Source organism: Corylus avellana, chromosome 5, assembly GCF_965113065.1.
Source record: "Corylus avellana chromosome 5, dhCorAvel1.hap1.2, whole genome shotgun sequence".
In the NCBI taxonomy this organism is placed as follows: Eukaryota; Viridiplantae; Streptophyta; class Magnoliopsida; order Fagales; family Betulaceae; genus Corylus; species Corylus avellana.
The window spans coordinates 30,178,668-30,203,097 of record NC_142494.1 but is presented as its reverse complement, the minus strand read 5'-3'; the positions used below and the strand labels follow the sequence as shown (position 1 = coordinate 30,203,097).

Below are 24,430 nucleotides of genomic sequence, written 5' to 3'. Positions count from 1 at the left end.
GGTTTTCGACGAAAGTTAGAGGTGGCATCGAATACCATTTTTGGGAAGTGTTAAGTAGCCAAATATATATATATATACACACATTAGAGAGTGGAGGAGCAAAATTTAGAGTAGAATGCAAAATCCCCTTCATATTCCAATAAACTACTGCTGTTGAGATTGGTGGATAAGTTAAGCACAAGATGGCTTCTTAAAAAAGCAAAATTTTTTTTTTTGTTGTTAAAAAAACGAAAGATCAAGAAAAAGTGCAAAATAGACAACAAAGCCATAATTATCATAGCAACAATAAGCTTCCATTCTGATACATCACTAAATCAATGTTTCATATATGCACGGTTGTAGAACATCTTTCGTAGATGTTAACACCATATTTAGTTGCTGCTTGCATGCTTTCACATGCCACAGAAGCAAGAAATACATCTCTGTTGGACAAACCTCCTTATATTTCTCACCTAGGACTAGGAGAACCAACAGCATTCAGACACTAGGAATCACTGAATCCAGGCACCTGCATGGTGCATTGACAAAAAGAAAAAAGAAGCCGAGATAGGAGCCAGAACACAAAAAGAATCGTTGGCATTCCAGCTTGACAGCTCAAGGTACAGATCTCTGGTACTACACAGCTGAAAGATCGATTCTGCCAACTCCATGGCATTGCGTGCCTTTTAAGTCGAGCAGAGTTCAAAAAAAAATGCCCCAGCAGAGTCGGACAAACTCCCATGCCCTTTAAAGAAATGAAGTCATTGCCACTGAAGAAAATGCGGGAAAGTGGAAAGAGATGAGGATAGTGACTTCTGGACTGTAGGAAAAAACAAAATTGGGAATTCATTTTGTAACTCCCACTTTGCTTTGTTATGCCATCTCACAACCGGTCTATCCAACTAAGGAGACTGTCTTGAGAACCAAACTGCAAATCCTGCACGTGTGAATGAGAATTATGGATCTCAATAATACCATGGAGAGATTTGAAAAACAAAGACAGATGGGTAGGAAGTGAAGCTTACAGCAAGCTGGAAATCGGGCGGACTATCCAGTTCTATGTTCTCAAGCTCCGGAATTCCAGAAGATGCATTATTATTTATAGTCACCTCATTTTTGTTGCTAACAAAGTTGGTGTAAGAGATGTCATTCAGGCCCCAGTGATTTAGAGAAGCACAAGAATCGAATATCTCCTTGCATAGCAATGAATCATCCAAGCAGTTTAAATCACCGTTCTCAACAGCCTGAGATTCGTAGGCCAACCGTGCTGGTGAAGAGGCACGAGATGCTTCGGAGACAAACTCTGCTTTCTGATCCACACAAATAAATTTCAGTGAACATCTAATATATTAAGGCATCTTAGGAAACAAATGACAAATGCTACTATAACTTTATTGTCTTAGTATAAAAAACTTTTGCCTTCAGTGGAAATTGAACCAAGTCTGCTGGTTTCCCATATGGTCATTTCATGTTTTTTTCTCTTCATGGTCTGAATGTTCATTTTATGGTACACCCTACAAGAGTTCAAAAATTGTAACTGTCCAAAATTTTATTTGTCATACTGGTTGCAGCATATTCCTTTTGTTTCTGATTTCCACAACATTTCCTTTTCCTTCCTTTCCCATGATCATCACTGACCTTCCCCAATAGTTCACTCATGCGGTATACTGATTACTTTGGACGAGAAAACTACAGATAACGCTACCTACCTGGGCAGATGACGGGATTATGTTATTGTCAGCAACATCATCACTCAGAACAGATTTCCCTGGACGAGGTGGATTGGGAGGATTTGCTTTTGGAGTCCTTGGACTAGCTCGTAGTGTCATAATATCAGAATCCTCAACCACGAGGCCGCTATCATTATTGTCAGTCTGCTTCGGCTGTTGGTAGAAAACTTTTGACACCACAAACTCACCTTCCTTCTCCTCTTCTTCAGTCCCTAGATGATATTGATGCATCACCCAATTGGACTTATCTGGCTTGGACCCCTTCATTGAACTTTTATACAGTACCATGATTTTCTTGCAGCCCTTTTGCACTCCATTTTCCACCACAGGTTTGGTCTTACCTGTCTTGTGCCAGCGGACATGCTCCTTGATCAAACTATGTTGACTATGGATCTTGCGTCGTTTCCGTTGACCTGAAGCATAAGCATTAATTGTTCTGTGAAAGAAATGGACACTGTTTCCATCTTTCTTAGCACCTGAAAAAAAAAAAAAAAAAAAAAAAAAAAAAATTAGTAATCTAGACCATAAATGGATTCAGTCGGCCTCAATCTAGACCATGTGCGATGATTCAAGAATTGGCAGCCTTCTTGATTATAAATAAAGATATAAAAAATTTAAGATATTAATCTACTTTGTTTCATTACACTAGCATTAATACACTGATGACAGTATGGAATTGGGGAAAACCAAATAATAACAGTAGAAGTTATATAAAGCAGGGAGCTCCCTAACCAGGAAGATTTTCTGGATGGGTGTAGCAAATTCCTTGGTCCTCCTCAAGTGTTGGGATGAACTCATCAATAAATAAGTGTGGCCTTGAATTTCCAGCACCACATTTTGCTGCTAAATGTTCTAAGAGCTCTGCATCAGAAGGATCAAACTTCACACCAATAGGCAGGCCTGGCCATTCGGTAGAAGCCTGCACAGGAGAAGCAGTGATGTTAGCAATAGAAATCAATATCTAGTCAAGCAAATCCATGCCAAACAATATTGCAAAAGTGCTTCTCCAAATTCTTTGCATAAAGATGGTGAATACCTCCTACTGAGAAGAAAAAAAAGAAAAAAAAGTAAACCCATGCAATGCATATAGTTATAGGTGCTAAAAGAGAAGATATAAATAAAATAGTACCGTGGACACTTCAATATCTATGTGGGTATTTTTACAACTCCAAATTAAAGCAATTTCCTGTGCATATTTTGTGTAAAGGATTATAGCAATGTTATTATATGGAAGCCAAAGAAATGTTTTCCATCTTACATCACTGTTGTCAATACGAAAATGGCATTTCGGACATTCACGAATTGCTTCACAGTCTTTGATCTGAATAGCAGGAGAACATGTAGCATTTCTAACTTTCCTTGCCAATCCTCTGCTGTTGATTAGCCAAGTCCTGCAAGAATGATATGCTCTAAGCGTAGAATTCAATTACGATATATCTTATAGCAATAAGAAGAAGAAAAAGAATGTAACAAAATGTCATAAGTCCAATATTTCAAAAGGTTTGCAAATAACAAGCACCAGAAGAGAAAAGCACAGGTTTGCATGGAGGAACAAGAAGGATCAACCACTATAGCAGAACACCATTACTGCAAAATTTCCACACATTCACGTATTTAACTTCCATCCACAACTAATGACTCCAATAAGTACATATGTAATCTCAAAAAGTACCTATTTTCTTAATCTTTCAAAGATCTTAAGTGCAAACAGAATAAGCTCTCATTAAGGCTTTATTTACCACAGATGGATATCTAAAATGAAGCTTGAAAGTATTTGCATTTTCAGTTAGTTCCAAAACAAAAATATATTTTTAAGCCTGCTTTCCTTTTCCTTGAGAAGATTTAAGTTATATTTACTCCTTCAAAAATGCAAGCAAAAGGGATATCAGTACAATCCAAGAATGAGATGTCATTACTTCCCCTGCTGGTTAATTTCCATATAGACTAACTGCAATCTTTATTAATTTTCTGTTCTCCTTTTGGAATGAACGACATTTGTTAAATCCTTTACATGATTCCTCCTCTACAATAAACTACAGAACCGATTTTTTGAAGAAAATTTAGTCCAACAAAAACTAATCATCATCCAAAACACTCCAATAATCCCCATATTACTGCACTCCAGAGCAGAAAGAGAGTTCGGATATCAGCATCCATGACAAGGCCCCGCTATAGGGGTATAGACATAAAGACCTGAGATGGGATTCTCAACATACATCCAAATATCTGTTTACTCATCAAAATATTGACAAAAGAAATATACTTTTTACTATTCCCTCCAACCACAAGACACAAACTTTAATATGCCACACGCTTCACATCATGCATATTCCCAAATGGGAAACTCTCAGAGGGTAAAATCTAGAAAGAGAATCTTCCTCTGACATATGGGGTTTTTTTTCTTTCCAAAATTAGAAAGTACTCATAGATTTTACTACTCAATCCAGGAGAAACAAAAAACAAATTAGTTTAATTTACCCAGCATGCATTTTTTTTTTTTAAAAAAAAAAAAAAAATCTGGAAAAACCCCAGACGCTAAAACTAGAACGCAGAAACAAAATAAAAATAGGGAAGAAAGAAAGGAAAATCAATTTGTATTCACCGATACCCAATGGCCAATACAGAAAATGTAAACTGAAAAGTACCCCCAAAAAAAAGAAAACCAAAAACAAGAAGAAAAATCTTCTCGACAGACACATCTTCGAAAAACTTTTTACTTATTCATCCATTTATTTTGTTAACAATTTCACATTTACCTTGCCATGTTCTTTGAGAGCTAGACGATGTTGAACCAAACGCATAAACGATTCACACAGATAGAGAGAGAGAGAGAGAGAGCTCTGTGTGTTTATAAGCTTCCCCCTTTGTCCACTGCACGAAGTTAAGGGAGTGAGAGAGAGAGAGTGTGTGTGTCTTGTGTGTGTGAGCGGGAAACCCCAGCTTAGGAGCTGTTATGAGAGGCTAGGGAGCCGATCCTTGAGGTTCGGGTTCAGAATACCGTGGGATTGGTTGGCTTTCTAGGGCCCACCGTTGACTGAACCTAGCTCCGAGGCTGTGGGTTCATACGCGAAGCTGGGGGTCCTGTCGAAGAATGTCGAGGGGTTGGACTGTTGGAGCCTCGAAAACCGAGTGAGTGGCATTGTGGTAAATTTTGGTGGGACATAACTACCTTGCTCCCCAAGCTACACGGTAAAGCCGTTTCGAACACTTTTCGGTTTTACCCTTTCTGTCCCTTACTGTTTACACAAATGACGCTTTTATACTTTTTTTTTAAAAAACCTTTTTAACACTGTGTTTGATTGTACGAGGGAGAGTGAAAAGGGGGGAGGTAAAGTGACGAGCATTTGACTCTTAAACCCCTTTAATTCTATATTTTATGCTAATCCCTTTCTTTCTTGTTTACTAATTTAGTAATTTACAATGTGGGAGGAAGCTTTTCTGTCTCACAGGCTTCCTGGTCAGGTAGAGGGCCCATCCAAACAGAGTATATTTGGGCACCGAATAAGTAAATTTACAAAGTCAAGCGTAAAGCAGATTGTTTAATAAAGAAATACAAAGTTAGATTAGTACCTAAATAATTCATTAAAGGCCCTCTCACAACTCTTTGTTATGACCTATGTCTTTTCTTTTTTTGGGATAAATATCATTATTATCTCGCTTGAAATGAATATGTATTATTTTATAGTCAGAATTTAATGTTATTTGTCTAACAGTGTAAATGATGTCTCATCATTTAAATTTTTTTAAATGGCATGCCAACATATAAATGTGACCATGAAATGCTTTCTCTCTATTTCACTTAAATGAAGATGAGTATGATTCTGTTCCCTCTTTGAATAGGGAATGTCAAAGAATCTAAATACCATAAGGCATGTGAACTTCATATGCGCTTTTAATATAACATGTAATTCCTATATACATTTTTCACACATTCAATTTAATAGACTATATTACAAAAAAATCTTCCAAAACTTAACTCATATTCTATAAATTATACTAAAGAAAAATATAGATAAAATTTAGTTGTTTAACAATTGAATACCTGAAAAACTTTAAGAATTATATATATAAAAAAAAATTTATGGTTATTATGTCCTATAGGGTAATGCCTTTTTTATAGGTGTTTCTTAAATTCATAGTGGATTAATAGTTAATTTTTATTGATCAATTTCTATAGTTAATTTTTTAGAAGGATTAATAAACAAACATAATCCTAATGAGAACAAAGTCAACCTATTAATAGGGGATGGGATTCAAGTTAAAGTTAAGTTCTTTCTTTTTTGTTTTTGTTTTTTTGTGAGTAAAGCTCTTTTGAAATAGCAATTTCCTTTTTCTTTTTCTTACTAAAATAATAATATATAAATTAGTAAGAAAGCATTATAATCAACAAGTCGTTGTAGTATAGTGGTAAGTATTCCCGCCTGTCACGCGGGTGACCCGGGTTCGATCCCCGGCAACGGCGATTACGTTTTATTTTCAATCGTTTTTAAGTTTTTAACGAATAAAGATTGCCCGGCAGGCATAACCCTCAGCCCAACTTGGACTATGTTAGAGTCAAGGTTGTATGGGCCCAATCCGGGTAAAGTACAAGAATGCCCTCAGCCATATCCATCGATAGGAAGCAGTGTAAATTATGTTATGAGATTAAGCTACTCTTCGTTCTTTACACAGGATATGGTTTTATTTTAAGCGTTTAAAATAAGTATAAAGTGTTTTATAATGAGAGGAGCTCATTCCAACAAACTGTCGATTTTCGAGATTGATAGTTTTTCTTCAAATTAGGCTGAAAAATTTTATCCTACTTATTCTATTAAATTGATATGTGTCTAAAATATTGTAATTCTTACATACACTTTTTTTAATATAACATGTAATTCTCATGCATTTTGAATACATGTTAATTAAATAGACTTGAGTTAAAAGAAATTCTTATAATCTAGTTTGAAGAAAAACTTTCTTCTTTGGAGATTAGTGTTTAGTGAGTACTTAAGGGCCAGCATTATGGATCATCAAATTCAATCAAGAATTGGCAAGAACAAAATTTAATTAGAATGCATGGTCTTATTACTAAATATGATACAATTCACTAACACTTGATTGTTTACAGTCATTACATATTCTGGAAGACTTCTTGCAAACCAGTAGGAGTAAAAGGCCTTTGGATGACCCTTATTTTACAATGAGACTACATCTCAGCAACCCCAACTCCAAGACTCGGACAAACTGAAATCAATGTGAAGGGGGTAGGAAAGTTTTGACTGTAACATCAGCTCCAACATGGTCTCCTATGTCAACTAAACTGACTAACTTTGAGCAAATTAACATTTCTTTTGAGGTAAGATGAAGTATTTTTGTAATGTTTCAGACTATAGTTTATTGAGCTTTGCCTAACAATAATCTGGGATCAGTAACACTGTCTAAAGCAACTGAAAAAACTTATAGGTTTCTCTTCCATGCCGGCCGTCGGGGTCTCCCCCGAGCCATGTCTTGCTGCCATTAAGGAACTAGTACCAGGAGATTCTGGTGGAAACACAGTATTCTCAGAACTGTACATACGAGGAGGGAGGACGGGCTCCGGTGGTGAAATGACTGAGAGATAGTGCAAAAGCATCAATATAATTTGGCTGAAGTTGGGTCGAGCACTAGGATCCTCTTTCCAACATGAAGTCACGATCAAAGCCAAATCCTCAGGGAGGTTTTCAGCACTGGGCCTCACATTCTGAAACAATAAATATTTGACTGATTATACCTTGAAAAAACTCCAAAAAATGAATGAGCTCTGATCTAGTAATGAGACAATATGAGGCATTGTGGCATAAAATGCATATTCACTTACTGGATGGCCTAAGCATGGGAATTTACACAAAAATCAAAATAAAAAATGTGATTTGAGACCCCCTTCAAGCATCAGTTCTGCTAATTGTACATACATTTTAACCAACATCAAAGTTTGCACGAGAGCGCTCTTAGTAATCTTTAGTTACAGGTTTCCAGAAGGTTTTAGTCTCAGCAATTTAGTTTTGCAATCATACATCTGATTTTCTTCCTCCTCCCCACCACAGAGCAGCTAGGAGTCTTTTTATATCTCCATGCATTCTTCACCGAGGTGGTCAGGCCTCATTGTTCAAGTGCATTATACTAAGGACAATCTCAAACCCTTAAGAGTAGTATTAAGTAATTTTCACTGTTACTGTTCAAGTGTGAGTGGAAAATGCTGCTCCTTGATTACTCAAAAGTTTTCTGCACTCCCTGCATTATGCACAAGTGGAAAAGCGTTGCTTCCAAAGCAAGCAAATCTTGTTCACCTTCACCTTCTTATAGCGTTAAAAGTGAGATTTTAATTAAGAACCTAGATGTCATTAAAGTTGCTATCTAAAGTCATTCTACCTTAACATAACACACACACACACACACACAATCATCTGGTCTTAGATATATCACAAGACAAGATCACAACATATGGCTACCTTAAATGCAGCTGCATATGCTGCCTGTAGATTTGACATGCCTTCAAAAGGCAATTTATTGTGGATGAGCTCCCACAACACAATTGCAAAGCTATAGGTATCCACCTTATGAGTGTAATGCTTCTTCTCCCCATGCTTTAGTGTGACTGTGCTGTAAAGCTGTCACCAAATAGGAAGGTGGATCATTAGTAATACAAAACACCCACTTGCTGAATAAAATAAACCTAAAACCTTCAAGCAATTTAGTACCTCAGGAGCCATCCAACGATATGTCCCCGTTTCAGCAGTCATCATCTCTATTAATGACTCTTCTCTAGCTAAACCAAAATCTGCAAGTTTAACTATTTTGTGGTCTGCAGTCAAGATCAAGTTCTCTGTGAAAGGAAAGGAAACAAAGCTATCAGAATTTTGCTTAAACCTAGAATCCTCAGAAAGCAGCTACACCTGATTTATGTAAATACCACTTTAGAGATAATGCCCAAAAATATTTCAGCTAAATGCTGGCTACTGGCTAGAGTCTCAAATAAGATATTTGCCTTCTGAAACATCTCAAGTTCATCTACTCCATGATGAGTAAGAGTGAAACCATTACACTAGGAATAGCTAAATATTACGCGGTTATTTGTTACAACATACATATTAACTACAAAACAAAAAATAATGAAACAATGAACCACTATAAATTGAATTTGACAGAAGCAGTGTGATCCTAATCCAACTGAGAGACATGAGACATTCTCTTGAGAAATAGCATGCCAAAGAAGTTAAGAAATTAGGTCTAGGGATGGCCAAGGAAACATGAACTGGAACAAACCCAAAGTAAAGCCTTCGCTGACCCTAAATCCAATTCTACCACACAATGAGAAGCCTCCCACCAGATCTCAAAATTCAAACCAGATTTTGTGGCTACTTTATGGTGCTAATTGAACATACACATTCTGTTCATGGATAGAGTCAACATCTTTCTTCACGTACTCCCATGTCTATCACAGAATAGCTAATGCCACAAAAAAAGAGTTTTAAGAATAACTTTGGCTTAAATTCTTTAGCTTTTTTTGTGCAAACTATGATAACTTGAAATTCAGACAAGCATATCTGTGTGATTGATTTGGAAGTTGGACTTCATGTTGAATACTGCTAAAATACAATCTATTGCTCTCTTTTTTCCTTGTTCTTCCTTTTTTTATTTTTCCCCTTTTTGTCGACTATACTGGGAACAAAATTTAGCATCTCATCGCCCTGCATGCAAAGGCATACCACATCTCTCACCAGTATACCCAAAGGGAGAAGAAGCAGGTAATGGAGGTGCAACCCAAATTGATTGCTAAAGGGTTAAGACGAATTACACATAGGAGGACAACATATTCATGCTTGAAAGAGGTGTCCCCACACTAAGACTCTTGTAGATACAGTCAGTAACCTGAAAGGAAAAGTTTCAATTCCAATTATCGACCAAATGAAGATGGAGATGCAAATGGCATACGTGAGTAAAACATTCACCACATTATGCAATACCATTGTGAACCATTCCGATAGAATTTAAGTAAAAATGAATTAGTACAGACTTCACATGATTCCTGCTAACCAAGTAGTTCATTAATTTTTTTTTTTTCTTCATATAAGTGAGAGATGAGCAAATGTACAGACAGTAGAAACTCCAAATCTCACCAAAATGAACTTTATTATTAACTTCCCAACCTCATCCAAAATGCTACTTAAACTTAGCTTGCTCAACAATCCTATTAATACAGTAAATAACCATACCAGGTTTCAGATCCCGGTGAATGATCCCGTGGGAATGCAAGCACTCCATTGCCCGGGCAATATCAAGTGCAAAACCTACTGCCACATGCATATCCAAGCACCTTGGCCGCATATTCAACAAGTACTTACGCAAGGTCCCGCCCAATAGAAGCTCAGTTACTATCACCATGACAGGTTCCTTGCAAGCGCCAATGAACTGGTAAAACACAGAGAGACACAGTCCTCTTAGATATTGCATACATGCCCACTTCAGTGGTGTCTACATAAGATATGTCACTGAAATCCTAATTGCCAAATTTCAAATTCAGATAATATAGTATCATATGCTTAACAATTAAAATATCATTCCCTATATGCTTATCAAACAACCTTCACTAGATTCTTGTGCTGAACTCTGGATAACAATGCACACTCTCTGGCAAACCGCGCTTCTCTCTTGGCAATCTCTTCTGGGGTCTCTCCTCTATGAACAACTTTAATAGCAACGGTTTGGTTTTTATATCTGAGAAACAGAAATTCCAACAAAACCAGAGATTAAGATAACTGCACTATAACAATACCCCACTGGTTAAATGACCTTGCCCATGCATAAAACTCATAAATATGCACTAGGAAATCAAAATCGCAATTCCAAAAGGCCAAGACCAGAATTTTAGCAGGAATAAGTTCACCAATAAAATCAGGATTCAGGAGTTTCTTAGTCAGCCAAAGAGTAAATCCTAATTACTAGGAAAATTATTGAGATAGAAGAATTCAGACAGGAAGAAAAAAAACAAAGAACATAAACCCAGATTGACTTACTGTCCCTTGTACACTTTGGCATGCGCACCCTCTCCAATCTTCGGCCCAACAAGAAGTTGCTTAGGATCCACCAGCCACTTTGCATCCAAACTAAACTCTCCAACCGAGTGAATTCCATTACCAGATCCCATTTTTGTTTTTCTCTCCCTATCTTTATAAGCAGAACTGAACTAGCACAAGCTGACTAACAAAAGTACACTCTTTTGTGCACCACTTATAGCAAGTACTCTCAAGTAAAAAAGAAGCTACAAAACAAAAGAGAGAACTACAGAAGGACATGCACCGTTCTGTACCAATGGCAGGTCCCCCAACACAGACCCATCCCCAAGATCACGCCTCGCAGATCCAAAAAGAATTCAATATGTGCCTTTGTTTGGGAGACAAAGAATAATACTCCACATGCTTCTAAGGCACCCACCAGCAACCCCAGAGAAAAAAAAAAAAATATTAAGGATTTTTATCAAACGAAATCAGAGACCCAGACAAGCTCTGTCAGAAACAGAGCGAAAAAAAAGTTATGCTGGAAAAAAAAGCAAAATGGCAAAGAACATATAGAAAGCTTCAATGGAGGACCCAGATTGAAATTTTGGAAGCGGTGGTAGTGGGTTTGTGATAATATATTCTTCTCCGCGTATTGAATTTGCTCTGTTCTTGATCTGCGGATAAAGCCGCGGAAGGAGTAGAGTCTGTGTCAGAGAACAGTGGACTTTGATTTTGTATGAATAGATAAATAGTATATGGAGAGAGGTGTGAAAGGAAATCTGGATTACACGGACCGGGTAATTCAATACAATAATGGGTTAAATACTAATATTTAAGTATTTAATTCACCGTAATAATAATATAATAAGTCTTTAATTCTTAATTATTGTTTTTGTTTGTTGAAATGATTTAGATTTAGTAATATTTATCATTTTTAGAAATTCACCGTAAAATTCACATTAAATTTAATGAAGAAGATTATATTAAATTATTTACCCCATAAATAAAGAATGATATTGTTAATTTTATTAAATTATGTTACATGCTCACGTAACTGAAAGTGTGATAAGCCTAAATTTTTCAATCCAAATCCTAATAAGACTCTTAATAATAAATAAGATTCCTAATTCTATTAAGATTACAATTTACAAATCATTAATGATAATAACGAGATAATAATCCTACGTTCATACAGTCTTTTACTAACCGATTAGTGTATCGATTAGAAGTACGAAAATAAATAGATAAATAAATCGTCGCTCAAAACAAAAACGAAAAATCGCAAATACGGTTAAGGAAATACCCTTTTTATCCTTCATGGAAACTTGATTAACCAAGAAAAAAAATTAAAGATTTGAGAAAATTAAGTTGCTTAATGCAATTATTATTAGAATTGGAAAAGCAGTTCCATGAGATAGTGAAAAGTCATTTCTTAGAAGCCTAATTTTCTCTCAAGCACGTTCTAAAATAATATATTTAAGCAACAATGGATTAATTAAATTGTTGTGAAATGTTATTGTCAAAGATTCTTCCTCAGTGCCTTGTTTGTATTTGTCAATTGGATTTAAAGTATAGTGAGCATTCACACTTTGAAAATGGCAATAGGGCAACTTTTTACTTAATTAATTGTGTTGTTTCTTTTAAATTTTCTTTTCTTCTATAACTCTTATTTGTTTCTAGAAGTTTATTTATTACTAAGTTTGTTATTGTTTTTGTTTTCTGTCTTTTGTTTTATAAATACATTAACAAACAACTCAAAACACGTGAATAATTTTCACATTTTTATCGCATCAAAACACATTTTTAAAACCAAAAACATTAAAAATAGCCAAAACTCGTTAACCAGCATACCGATATTACTATACTTTGTTCTATGAGACCCTCCTTAGCCTTCGTTGGTACAATAAATTTACTATAAATCCCACTCAAGCATTCTCGTTATATGAGAATTATCAGATAGCTTTAAGTCCGCCACATGACAAGCATCTATGAATGATATTCAAAAGTTATTATTTAAAAGGGGACACTCTAAAAAATCAAGATCACCATTATTCTCTTTCAAAAAATCTTTCTATTCATTTTTTTCTCTAACTTACGCATCAAAATGTTTTCGATCTTTTGAAAGCGACAATTTTTTAATGACTATTTTCTCTCCCTTACAAGAACCGTCGCCGACGGTTCAAAAATATGCTTCAAACACCCTTCAAAGTAATCACATAGTCAGGATTGATAATCTCCAACGTGTCTAATTGAGTAAAGAATGATTTAACTTTGAGTTGGTCAATTGCTATGCCACATGATCATTTATTTTTCATTGTATCTATTTTCTCATCAACATAAGACTTTGTTATCCTAGGTAGGCTCATGTGGGAGTTTGTCTTGTGGTGGGTTTGTTGGACATTTTGCAAATTGGACTTTTTGTGAAGGCAGAGAGTCGGTGGCCGTCGGCCTCCCCCTGTGTGTTGACTCTAAGGCCATAGCCTCTAACTTCCATGATGTTTGTTAAAGACTGTTGATAAGAAGCTAAAAAAGTTCACCCATTTCTGGAAGAATTTATAGTTGAAATAATCAAAAGGAAAAAAGAAGTATAAAGAGGAAGAAAAAAAGAATTGCATTTGTCATCCTTTTGACTTTCTGAGCTGCAGCAGTCTGATTTGATATTGACTTGTCCTTCAGCTCAAGGCTTCATATCCGTTGGGCTACAGAGAGAGAGTGAGAGAGAGGTCGGCAAGCACGTGAGTAAAAGGTCTTTAAGATGTATGGTGTAGAGATAGATAGAGGATAGGGATTTTTTTGAATTTTGTTGTTCGAATTTTAGTAAATTATGCAAGGAAATGAGAGAGGAATTTTGGGTACCGGTGAAAACTCGGTTGGTAAAATTTAAAAATTGAAACTTGTAATCGGCTACTGATTAATTGATTATATAATAACAGTAGTTAATCGGACCGGTAACTAGGTGTGTAAAAAATTGAGCTTTTCAGGCTTATTTTGGGTATTTGGCTTACTTTTTAGGCTTAATTTTGATGTTTTGGTCACTTTTTAAAAAATAATTAAGGCTTTTTTTAGCCCAATAAGGTGGGCTTTGTTGTAGTTGTTAAAAAAAAAAAACAAAAAACAAAAATCTCATTCTTATCATCTTACGAGATTAAACACTAATTAAATAATCTCTAAAATAAAAATAAAAATATATATGTATATATATATACACACGGTTACCAATTATAACCCGGTGTGTGAAAATACAAAAATCAGTAACCGAACTGGGGCACCCGGTTACCGATTGATAACCAGTTATAACCGGCCAGATTTACACCCCTAACTTTGGGACTATTAATTTGGCACTGGACTTTCTTTGTTTATTGGTCTGGAACTGTAGCAATATTTGATTGATATGAAAAAAATAAAAAATAAAAAATTAGAACGTTTGATATGAAAAAGTGATTTTTTTTTTTTGGTTCTATAGTGATTTTTTTATTTAAATAGTAGTATAACATAATTGATGTGATGTAAAAAGTAAGAATATTGAGAGTTTAATTTGAGATAAATAGTATGAAATTTTTGTTTGGTCCATTGGCAAACAACCCCAAAGGTTGTGAGATACCAGGACAAGTCTTTAGGCAATTTGGAGTACACTTATATGACAGGTAGGGCTGATAATTTTTTTTATACTACCTGCGAATTTGGGACCTGGAACGAGATTAACAGGTTATAGTTTAGTAAAATATAATTGGAGTCGAACCGAATCAAAATTATTAATAAACATGTCAATTTCAAGTCAACCTACTTAACGCATTGGTGACCCCATAACTCATATCTATAGATTAAAACATTTTTTTTTACCATCAAAAAATTTAAACCCTAAAGCCTAAGACAAAAAATTACCTTCAATTAGTTGTAAAGGTAATTTCGATAGTGTATTTCAATTATTATGCTAATGTCTTTGTATAAAATGACATTTTCATTTGAAAATTTTGTTAATTAAACGAATTATGTGGGTTAAGCCAAGTCAATACAAGATTAAGTTGGATCACCCGCTTATTTGAATAAATCTTATCAAGGTTGAGGTGATTCACCCGTTTAGTTAATGAGTTGAATTTAAACTGGCCAGCATAATCTTATACATTAAGCATGAAAACATGAATGGTTTAGAACACACAAATATACAGAGAATTATAACAAACAAAAAAAACATGATTGAAAACAAATTAAGAAAGACAGTACTGTGGACCTCCCTTGTAACCCGTTTCTCTCGTTCAATCAGAAAAAACAAAAAAAAGAAAAAGAAAAGACAGTACTGTTACTTACAAAAAAGAAAAAAAAGAAAAAAAGAAAGACAGTACTGTTGCTGTCCATGTACACACAGAAATCAACAAGAAACAGAGAACAGAAAGATTTTGAAGAAGATGAAGGATCCAGTCGTTGGTGCCACACATCTGCTGTCTAAGAACTATTGTGCGCTTTGAAATCCGATACGCTATTTAAGAGGTGATGTGTGGCTTTCTCGAAATTAATGAAACCCATGAACCAGAAGTCATGACCATCGGTGGTGACAATCTGAATATACTTCTCTGATGGGTTTTCTCTCATTATCACAGGGTTGACATTGCTAATATTTTCCAAAGGTATCATAACCTGTTCAAGACACAGCAGAAGTCATTGAATGCATAAGGATAATTTATATCTCATTGTTTCTACTGACATTTCTTGATCATTTGGCAATATCAGAAGCTGGGTAAATTTCTATATATCTTTCCATTTTCTTCACAATTAGATAAGAGGTCAGAGTTTAATTACCTTGTAGTAGCTCCAAGCTTCTTGTCCCGATGGAGCAATGAAAGACAGGGGACGATCACTGCAGAAAGCCACACGAGCTGTGGACAGATAGAGGGTTCCAGCAACAGGGCCGGTAGCTGTGGAAAGGTAACAAGCAAACGTCTTCTTTAGCTTCTCGTTTGGATAGGTTGAGAAAGCCTGCTTAAAGAGGGACTCGAATCCTCCCTCTGTTAATGCTTTGGCTGTCAGGTTCACTTTCCCCCATGCGACTTCTGATACAGATGGCCCGGTTTTAACTGCAAACCAATCATGCTTGCTTACTTAAGCATTATGACAAACATGTGTAAGACTAAAGAGTTTCTGGCTGAATTTAGTTGATGGGTTTGAACTTACGGTTGTGCCAGATGTCGCGGGCTATGGTCTCAGCTTTCCTGCTCCAGTTATTGAACATGTGAATCACAGGCTCAAAAGGATTGTTGCTTGGCTTGTCAACAGGGGAGTAGACGACATAGGGTTGGTGGTAGATTTGTTGGTGGTCAGCAGCAGTCCACAAGGCAGCCTTCTGGTTGTCAGGGTGTACAGTAGGGGCTGCCGGTGCTCCCATGATGTGGGTTCCCCATTTCTTGGTTTCCTCATCCGATGGTGGATATGAAGCTGCTGTTGCTGCTGAATAAGGTTGATTAGGCTGTGGTTCATCTGTGATAATGGATAAAGAAGAGGGTATATGAGACTCGGATTCTTTGGCTTTGGAAGATGATTTGTGGGGTAATTCTCCTTCTTCAGTTGTGCCTTTCATGGTTGATTTGAATGTAAAATAGATGTTAGCTCTCCCAAGGTGATAGACTGTTAATCAAGGGGTGGCCGGCCACCCCTTGAGAGATCCTTAGCCATGAAGCGTACGTATATACATATGCTCAATAGCAGCATCAACTTTCGAGAAGGTAAAGAAGGGCTTGGAAATTCAGGTTCATTTGGCTTCTTGTTGACCAGTTGTTACCTGAGGAAAATCCCGAAGCTTCCAGTTTCCAAGAATGCAACCGATCCTTTAGAATTGAGATTCATTAGAATTTTTTTTTTTTAAAAAAAAAATTGAGATTCTTCATAAATTTAAGAAATTCATGTCATATAATTGTTTAAAATAAGTTATATTTCAACATTTAATGAAAAAATATGGTTTATTAAATTTCTTGAGAGTAGCATTCTCATTAAATGTTGAAATATGACTTATTTTAGAGGATTCAGATACTCTTAAGTCCAAAATGGACCGAAGAATATCCAGTTTATGATCAAAATATCTTTAGAGAGATCATAAGACAATAAATGAGACATTTGTCCTATTAATAATAATAAAAAATATATATTATATATATTTTAAAAATAATTAAAAAACAAAATAATAAAAAAAAAACTTAAGGGGTGACCGCAACTACCCGACCAGCCACCTCTTGAGTTATTTATTTTAATTTTTTAATTTTTTTTTAAATATATATAATATTTTATTATTATTATTTTTTATTAATGGAATAAATATTTTATTTATGGCCTCAAAATTTATGACTATTAACTGGATATTATAAGAGAGAATTCTGTTCCTATTTTAGACTGGTAGATGAACAATATAAATTTAAAAATTTAAAAATCTTAAATTCATCATCATCAACTTTCGAGAAGAAGCATGTAGGAAGACGGACAATCCACGAGTAAATAAAAATTAAACCATAACATTTAATATGCAAAATTTCTTTTTTTTTTTGTTGGTATATATACATGTGATTTATCATTGGACTGCATTGAATGAGGCATCAGATGAGCGAAACGTTGTCCTTTTGGTAGATAGCGCAGCATGGATAGGATGCTGATGCATACAGATACACAGGCGAAATTTTGATTACACGCAAGAGTTGCCGATAAAGCCACTTGGGGCATTGGAGGTTTAGACATTTATCCGAATGTCGCCAGCTCCTTTGCCTGCTTGCACTATTGATTAAAAACAAACAAAAAAAATTGAAGGGAAAGATGGTGCCTCAAGATGTTATTGTTGAAAGGTGGTTGTATTACTGCCTTGGGGGCTTTGAGATCCCCGACTTTTTACTAAAACTTGGATTAGGTTGCACTCTTTGGACAACATAAGAGCAAGAGGGGAAGCTTCCTAAGAGATTCCCATTTCCCACAAGTGCTGCACGTAGCAAATGGATGCAGTGCCACTGGGGCTATATACAGCAGGAACACTCTACACTTCTCATTACACTCTTTGACAGTCGAGGAAGGAATGAGTTACCATCATATTTCTCACGAGGTTCACCCCCCTCGAGGCAATTCAGGGTATCCACCTCCATATCCTCCACAGCCAGGCTATCCACCACCACCGCCACCACCGCCACCAAGCTATCCTCATCCAACACCACCAGCAGGATATCAAGGGTATTTCTATGAAGGGTACCCTCCACCACCTCCACCTCCACCCCCTTCCCACCCATATCATCATCAGTACGAGGATGACTGTGGCTGTTCATTTCTGAAAGGCTGGTATGTGCTCTCTATCAATACAAATTAATTACTTACCGGTGTGGCTTTTATTTATTTATTTTATTATTATTATTATTATTATTTATTTTTTTTATTTTTTATTTTTTACATAACTGAGGTGATTTGAGTTTTAATTTGTTGTGTATGACATATCTTTGTGAATTTCTGTTGCTGTTTGCTGATATATATATATATATATATATATATATATATATATATATATATATATATATGCCTCTGCATATTAAATTGGGATTGTAGCTAATTTCATACAAACCAGTTTGATCACGAAGTTTGAAAGTCTGGCTAATAAAAGAAAGATCTAGGTGGAGATGAATAGTTATGAATTGTTCCCTTGGAGGATTTGATAACAAGCATGGATATATCTAGAAATCAAACCAACGTACCCATTTGGAAACCCAATTAGCAAAGGATTTATTGAGAAAGCCCATTCCTTATAGCCTGCATGCATGATTTGGGGGCTGATCCTTTGGAGAGTACTCCTGGGTCAATAGTCTGATAAACTCTTGGGATTTGCCATTTTTTGTTGTTGTTGTTGTTGATGAATATGGGATTTGCTATTTGTTAAGCATGTGTAATATTATCCGTGGGAGTTGCATTGAAGGACTAATACACAGGATCACTCATTCTTGATTAATTCTTTCCTGAAGAAACTCTGGACATCCAATTGGAGGACTATTTTATTTCAACCCTTCCAAGCTTGCATGTAGGAACCTACATACACTCTGTTGCAACAAAAGACAACAAAATGTGGTGTTTGTCCCCGTGCCTTGGAACCAACAAGGTCGAGAATCTTGGGCAAAACAATAAACAGCCTTAGCGGTCGACGATCATGTTCAATTGTTATTGATTAGATCTTAAGCAAGGGGGCACAACTCTATGTATAATTCTAAGTGTCTCATATGACTTAAATACAATCTTAATAGCATGTATATAAATTTTTGGGCACCTTCCACTTGCAATTCGATTTTCAAATTTTACTTAAGGTTTGTATTTTTTGGTATCAGAGCCAGCCATTACATCAAGTATGAGATCGAATAGGTTGTAACTTCATGGTCAGGTCATGGTGAGCCACTGTAGACATTGGCTGTGGAGCGTGGTAGTATATTACACTCTTAAGTGTCTCATGTGGTTAAGCGTAATCTTAAACAAGCCGATTTTTAATGGTAAATTATAGACAAAGTTTGCATCACTCGCTAATTGGAATCAATAAGCACTTCATTGAATTGAGCCCCAATCCTCTTAATCTAGATATGTTTATGTTTTAATGTGATTAGCCTATTGTTTAATATTTCCACATGATAGTTCCTTCACCTTTTTTGGTTCACATTTACAGTTTAGCTACACTTTGTTGCTGCTGTGTGTTGGAGGAGTGCTGCTGCTTCTGACCGCTTAGCAAGGAGGGGGCGACAAGGGACCTCTGCTCTTGATATGTCTTGTCTAATTCCTTGCAAATTTCGTATAGTGGAATTGGAGCACTTTCATGTCTTACATTTAGTTTGAGAAACAAATAATGGCTTCGATTCATAAACCTATTTCTTTCTGTGTATATGTTGCCAAATGAATATGGGATTTGCTACTCGGTTCATAATGTATATGTTGCCAAATGCAAAATCTTGACAGTTAAAAAAAAAAAGTATTGAAACTGAAGAAAGATTTAATATATATATATATATATATATAGTAAATGATACATTAACTCTGTTAAAGTTTTGCACTCGGCCATGGGAGGCGATAAAGAAAAAAAAAATGGCTTCAATGTCAGCGGCGCTTGTACAAACAAGGTTTCAGCTGAGGCCATTCAATTTCCTTCCTGTTTGAAGTTTGCTTATCCTACAGAAAGAACGATGGATAAATTGGTAATAAGCAAAACACAATTTACTGCTCCTAAGCAGATATCTTTCTTAAACAATTCGGAGAACTATTAGCAACAAGCCATGTACCTTTTTCTTGAAGTATAATAAAATAAACATCTTATTCGAGAAGTCCTGCAAATATACATATCAGTTAGCACAAAGATTCAATTTATCAGGCAAATATATGAGAGGAACACGAATATACCTTAAATACAGAGGTAAATCCTAGCTCACAGACGGCTTTTGAGAACTTTTTTGGGTCTGCTCCTCCAGTATTAGGATCAAACCTGCTCTTTACTTCTGCTATCAAAAGCCAGCCACTGCAAAGAACCAGCATAAGTGATATGCTTAACTGAAAACAAATCGTGGGATGTGTAAGCTTTAGAAAAAAATAGGGTGCAAACCATGGCTTAAGAACTCTATGTGCTTCCTTGAGGAAACTTGCTAAGTTGGTCCCCATAAGCGAGAGGCAAAAAACAGCAACATCGATGACTGAAGAGTCAAGGGGTGTCTGCCAAAAAGCACAAAAAATTTAAGCAAGGTGAGGGCTTCCTGCAACTTGTTTATAAACATTCTGAAACAAAACCTTTCAATTCTAGATCATTCGTGATTTCTTGCCTCAAATTTTTGTAAAATAAAAGGTGGTAAGGTCTCATATCACTATAGTGCACAATCACCAACATCATGGGTATATTGAGGCGACTGAAGCGTATGCCTCATACTATCAGAAGCGCACTATACATGACCCACACATGAACGTAAGGGCTGCATTACCCATTCTCTTACTCAATCACAACTTTCTGTTGCTTAATTGATTCAAAGGAGATCAATTTATCATAATGGAACTATAATTTTTAGGAGTAATAGCTGTATGGATGTGTTTTGAGTAATAGTTTTCTGGCTTCACAATTCTAATAATACATCCTACACTCAGACACCTGCCTATGATAACCCAACAATTAGCCAGACAAAGCGTATCTGAACCTTAAGATGTACCATTAGCTGTTAAACATAATGAAATGCACATTACACCTAATGAGACTGTAAAAGAACCATCCAGTTTTCTAAAACATATAAAACTTACATCTCAGGTTTGGTAACTGCTAGCAGCCATATGGCATGACCATGTCCTAGAGTGAATCAAACTGACAAAATTCTTACTAAATAATCATCAATAGGTGTCCCTTCAACAATTTTGAAGTGAAAAACACCCAACAAAAAGGCCAAAATTGAATGCAATATAGAGCTCAAGTGTGTTATGAGGCTTATATAACGAGTGTCAAAACTGGAAAGATAAGTGCACTGTGTTATAAGGCTTATACCAAAATTATCAATATAATGATACTCAAGTATGAAATACAACGCATATAGTAATTCTTTATGATATTCCTGATACAAGTAAATTGAAAGCACATACCTTGGACATGTCACAAGCAATTACTGAAGGATCATTTGCGACAAGATCAAAGGAGAATACTTTATTCTTCACATTTTTTGCAAGGCGTGCATCCCCTGATACAAGGTAACAAAATGATGGCCAAAAGAACATATTGGCAAGCATTAAAGACTTGATTACAATCTGAATGTTCAGTACATTTTCATTGCAATAATTAGCACCAAACAAAAAGAAAAAGAGTTTAGTAACCTCTCACCACAGCCAAAATCAGCTACAACCAATGAAGGGCTGTGATCCTTTAGCCATTCTATAATTATATTAACCGGCTGTTCTGGCCAGTGAGACATTTGCTCTTGATATCCTGCATGATACTGGCCAGGTAAGTAAGACATAAGTTTAGACCCAGCTTGTCAAGATAAAAAAAATCATCCAAATAGTCTTATTCGAAAATGTCTTTTATGCTCAAGTTTTTGTGGAACAAATGGAGAAACAAAGCAACTACAGGTATAGTGAGATTCAAAAGGTAAAATAGTGATATGAATATTCAAAACATAATTCAACAATACCCAGGTAATTTACGGGCATCTCTGAGGGATTTCCATCCAAAGCATTAGCGGAATAGCAACTAAGCTTGGCCTTACGGGCATAGTGGGTGGTACAACAGCCATCAACCTCTCCAGGAATCTTTCCACTATTATAGGTAATTAATTACTCTTTTTTTTTTTTTTTTTTTTTTTTTTTTTTTTTTTTTGATAAGTAAGTAGCTGGTTTTATTAAAAGCGTGAGGCGCCCCTAAGTACACTGGATGTATACAAGGAGAAACACCTAACTAGAAAGGGAAAAACGTACAAGGAAGTCGTCATAGCTAACCGAAATCGGGAAAACAAACGCTACAGTCCAAAGATACAGAGTATGGAAACAAAAGGATAAAAAGTCCTCGAAGGACCTCTCCACATCCTCGAAGCACCTATTATTTCTCTCTCTCCAAAGACACCAAAAAAAGCAAATAGGCACCATCTTCCAAACTGCAGCACTCCCCCCTCTTCCTGCAGACCACCAACAGGCTAGCAACTCAAAAACCCGACCAGGCATCACCCAAGATAACCCAAAACAGCCAAAAAAGGCACTCCACAAGGCAATTACTCTTAAAAGGCACTCCACAGACCACCAACAGGCTAGCAACTCAAAAACCCGACCAGGCAATTACTCTTAAACACCTAAAATTCTGTTCTTCACCTGGATAGAATTTAAATTTTGAAGTCTCCATCTGGATAGAATTTAAATTTTGAAGTCTCCATCTGGACTCAATTTGGATCCTCATTATCTTAGACTCATAATCTACACAGTGCATTCACAAAAAGATCAAAATGGCTCTGAAATATGAGAAATCCTGGTTAACAACTAAGACCCAATTTGCTGTATAGAGCTGTGCCAAAGGAACAGTTGTATCATACGGCATTGAGGCAACCACATATGACGCTTAACAGGATTTGAAGGTAACGATTTTCCAATTAATAACATGAATCATCACTGCACGGACACACACACACACACTGTAATAGATTTTTTGGTATTACAGTTACCAATGCTGGTCATCTACGCTCAAGACTCTACTATATAAAAGACTACCTTTTGATATAATTTGCAATTCAATATTCTTGTGCTCCACATATTCTTTGCAAACCTATCTTCATAAGAATAAAATTGAAAACCCAATAAAAGGAACATCACTTACCACATTAAACAATTGTGGGTCCTCTTTGAAATACTCAAGCGCTTCTTTTCCACTGATGAAAAATAAAACAAAATGGCTTAAATAAAAAAATGGAAGACCTTGTAAGAAACAAAGAACGCCCCAGAATTATAACCAATGCTATTGTCAAGCAGTGAACAGTAGAAATTGCATAATTTTACGTGCAAGTGTAGAGCTTCTCGTTAAGCATCCTGAAATGCCCTCCTGATAACTTTGCCTTCATCTGCCAATTATTCAAAATACTAATAATAATGATCAATATCAATAACAATCATAATAATTGAATAATAATTCAAATGTAAAATAGTTTTTTGAGAAAGCACATGGCTTTTCGATGAATTCGAAGTAACAATGATAATAAAATACGTACCTTCTCGAGAAAGGTGGAGGATTTGGAGAGGCCCTGCGATTTTGTGCGCTTGGCAAAAGCACAATCAGAAGACTCTTCTTCTTCTTCTTCTTCTTCTTTGCGTTCATCGATTTCTTCAACCGCCGGAGAATTGTCCTTCTCCTTCTGAAATTTCAGGCGTTTCGCTCTCTTTCGCTTTTTGCTCCGCTTGCCCTCCATTGATTTTGTTCACAACGAACTCGAAGTTGCTTTTGCTTTGTAGCTCAGTGAGGGAGCACAGAGTGTTCAGGGAAGCTTTGGGCCTAGGGCTCTTTTAGTTGGGCCTGGGCCTGGGCCTGTTTGTAAGAAAGTAATTGCCCTAGGCCACAGGAAAGCCGCCACCCTACCTCAAACGGCACCCGTCACTCTCGCTTCATTCGTACTTACTACTTTTAACCTTTTTAGCTCCCAGTTACTATTTATATCAAACAATTAAATAAAAAAATTATTACAAAATATATATATATTTTTTTAAAAAAAATTTCTTACCAAACATTCTTTATTATTTTTTTTATTTTTTTTTTCTGATATCAATCAATTTTTGCTATAATTCTAAGCCAATGCCAAACAGAGCCAGACTTTCAACTCCCCAATTTTAAAAACCTTTTTATTTTTCTTTTTCTAAGAGATGTTTGTAATTACTCCTACAAGAAAGCTACCCTTCTACCTATCTTTAAAGGAGACTAGTCAATTGTTCGAACTTTATATCTTCTTGACTCAGACTTAGGTAGTTAGGTTGAAATTAGTTGCCCATAACTGTTCTAATTGCTAATCGTTTTTGAAGACGAATATAAAAAATGAATGTGGTTATTTGATTTTACTAATCGCATTTTCACTTATACTTAGAATGCGATTAGCTTTGCATTTCATAGAAAAAAAAAAAAAAAGTGATTTAAAACTATTTTATTTCATGAGATATTTATTTATTTGTTAATATTAATATTAATATTTATTACTGTAGACACCTATTTAAGGAGATATTAATGATCCCAAC

The 24,430-nt window shown here is 35.8% G+C and overlaps 5 protein-coding genes and 1 non-coding gene across 6 annotated transcripts; 2 read left to right on the top strand and 4 right to left on the bottom strand.

Annotated features, from left to right (window-relative positions):
• Positions 1-255: 255 nt before the first annotated feature.
• On the bottom strand, positions 256-4,786 carry NAC085 (NAC domain containing protein 85). The gene is made up of 6 exons (XM_059595511.2): positions 4,466-4,786; positions 2,968-3,100; positions 2,442-2,628; positions 1,689-2,185; positions 1,005-1,289; positions 256-916 (listed from the first exon to the last, which is right to left on the bottom strand). Exons 1-6 carry the CDS (start codon positions 4,471-4,473, stop codon positions 863-865), a joined length of 1,164 nt encoding a protein of 387 aa, XP_059451494.2. The 5' UTR covers positions 4,474-4,786; the 3' UTR covers positions 256-862.
• Positions 4,787-6,099: 1,313 nt separating this feature from the next.
• On the top strand, positions 6,100-6,171 carry TRNAD-GUC (transfer RNA aspartic acid (anticodon GUC)). Its single transcript has one exon. It is a non-coding gene; the product is annotated as a tRNA-Asp (tRNA).
• Positions 6,172-6,750: 579 nt separating this feature from the next.
• On the bottom strand, positions 6,751-11,458 carry LOC132182797 (serine/threonine-protein kinase STY13). The gene is made up of 6 exons (XM_059596143.2): positions 10,742-11,458; positions 10,310-10,442; positions 9,941-10,136; positions 8,426-8,550; positions 8,177-8,335; positions 6,751-7,428 (listed from the first exon to the last, which is right to left on the bottom strand). The coding sequence occupies exons 1-6, from the start codon at positions 10,870-10,872 to the stop codon at positions 7,114-7,116; spliced, it is 1,059 nt and encodes a 352-aa protein (XP_059452126.2). The 5' UTR covers positions 10,873-11,458; the 3' UTR covers positions 6,751-7,113.
• A 3,384-nt stretch (positions 11,459-14,842) lies between these two features.
• Positions 14,843-16,501, bottom strand: LOC132181465 (GRAM domain family protein). Its single transcript, XM_059594699.2, has 3 exons — positions 15,890-16,501; positions 15,518-15,792; positions 14,843-15,355 (listed from the first exon to the last, which is right to left on the bottom strand). The coding sequence occupies exons 1-3, from the start codon at positions 16,290-16,292 to the stop codon at positions 15,164-15,166; spliced, it is 870 nt and encodes a 289-aa protein (XP_059450682.2). The 5' UTR covers positions 16,293-16,501; the 3' UTR covers positions 14,843-15,163.
• A 1,005-nt stretch (positions 16,502-17,506) lies between these two features.
• Positions 17,507-19,634, top strand: LOC132182751 (uncharacterized). The gene is made up of 2 exons (XM_059596082.2): positions 17,507-18,022; positions 19,380-19,634. The coding sequence occupies exons 1-2, from the start codon at positions 17,766-17,768 to the stop codon at positions 19,429-19,431; spliced, it is 309 nt and encodes a 102-aa protein (XP_059452065.2). The 5' UTR covers positions 17,507-17,765; the 3' UTR covers positions 19,432-19,634.
• On the bottom strand, positions 19,549-23,707 carry LOC132182750 (S-adenosyl-L-methionine-dependent methyltransferases superfamily protein). The gene is made up of 9 exons (XM_059596081.2): positions 23,419-23,707; positions 23,210-23,271; positions 23,031-23,082; positions 21,552-21,666; positions 21,317-21,411; positions 20,304-20,410; positions 20,105-20,219; positions 19,987-20,031; positions 19,549-19,876 (listed from the first exon to the last, which is right to left on the bottom strand). The coding sequence occupies exons 1-9, from the start codon at positions 23,614-23,616 to the stop codon at positions 19,805-19,807; spliced, it is 861 nt and encodes a 286-aa protein (XP_059452064.2). The 5' UTR covers positions 23,617-23,707; the 3' UTR covers positions 19,549-19,804.
• Between the last annotated feature and the right edge of the window lie 723 nt (positions 23,708-24,430).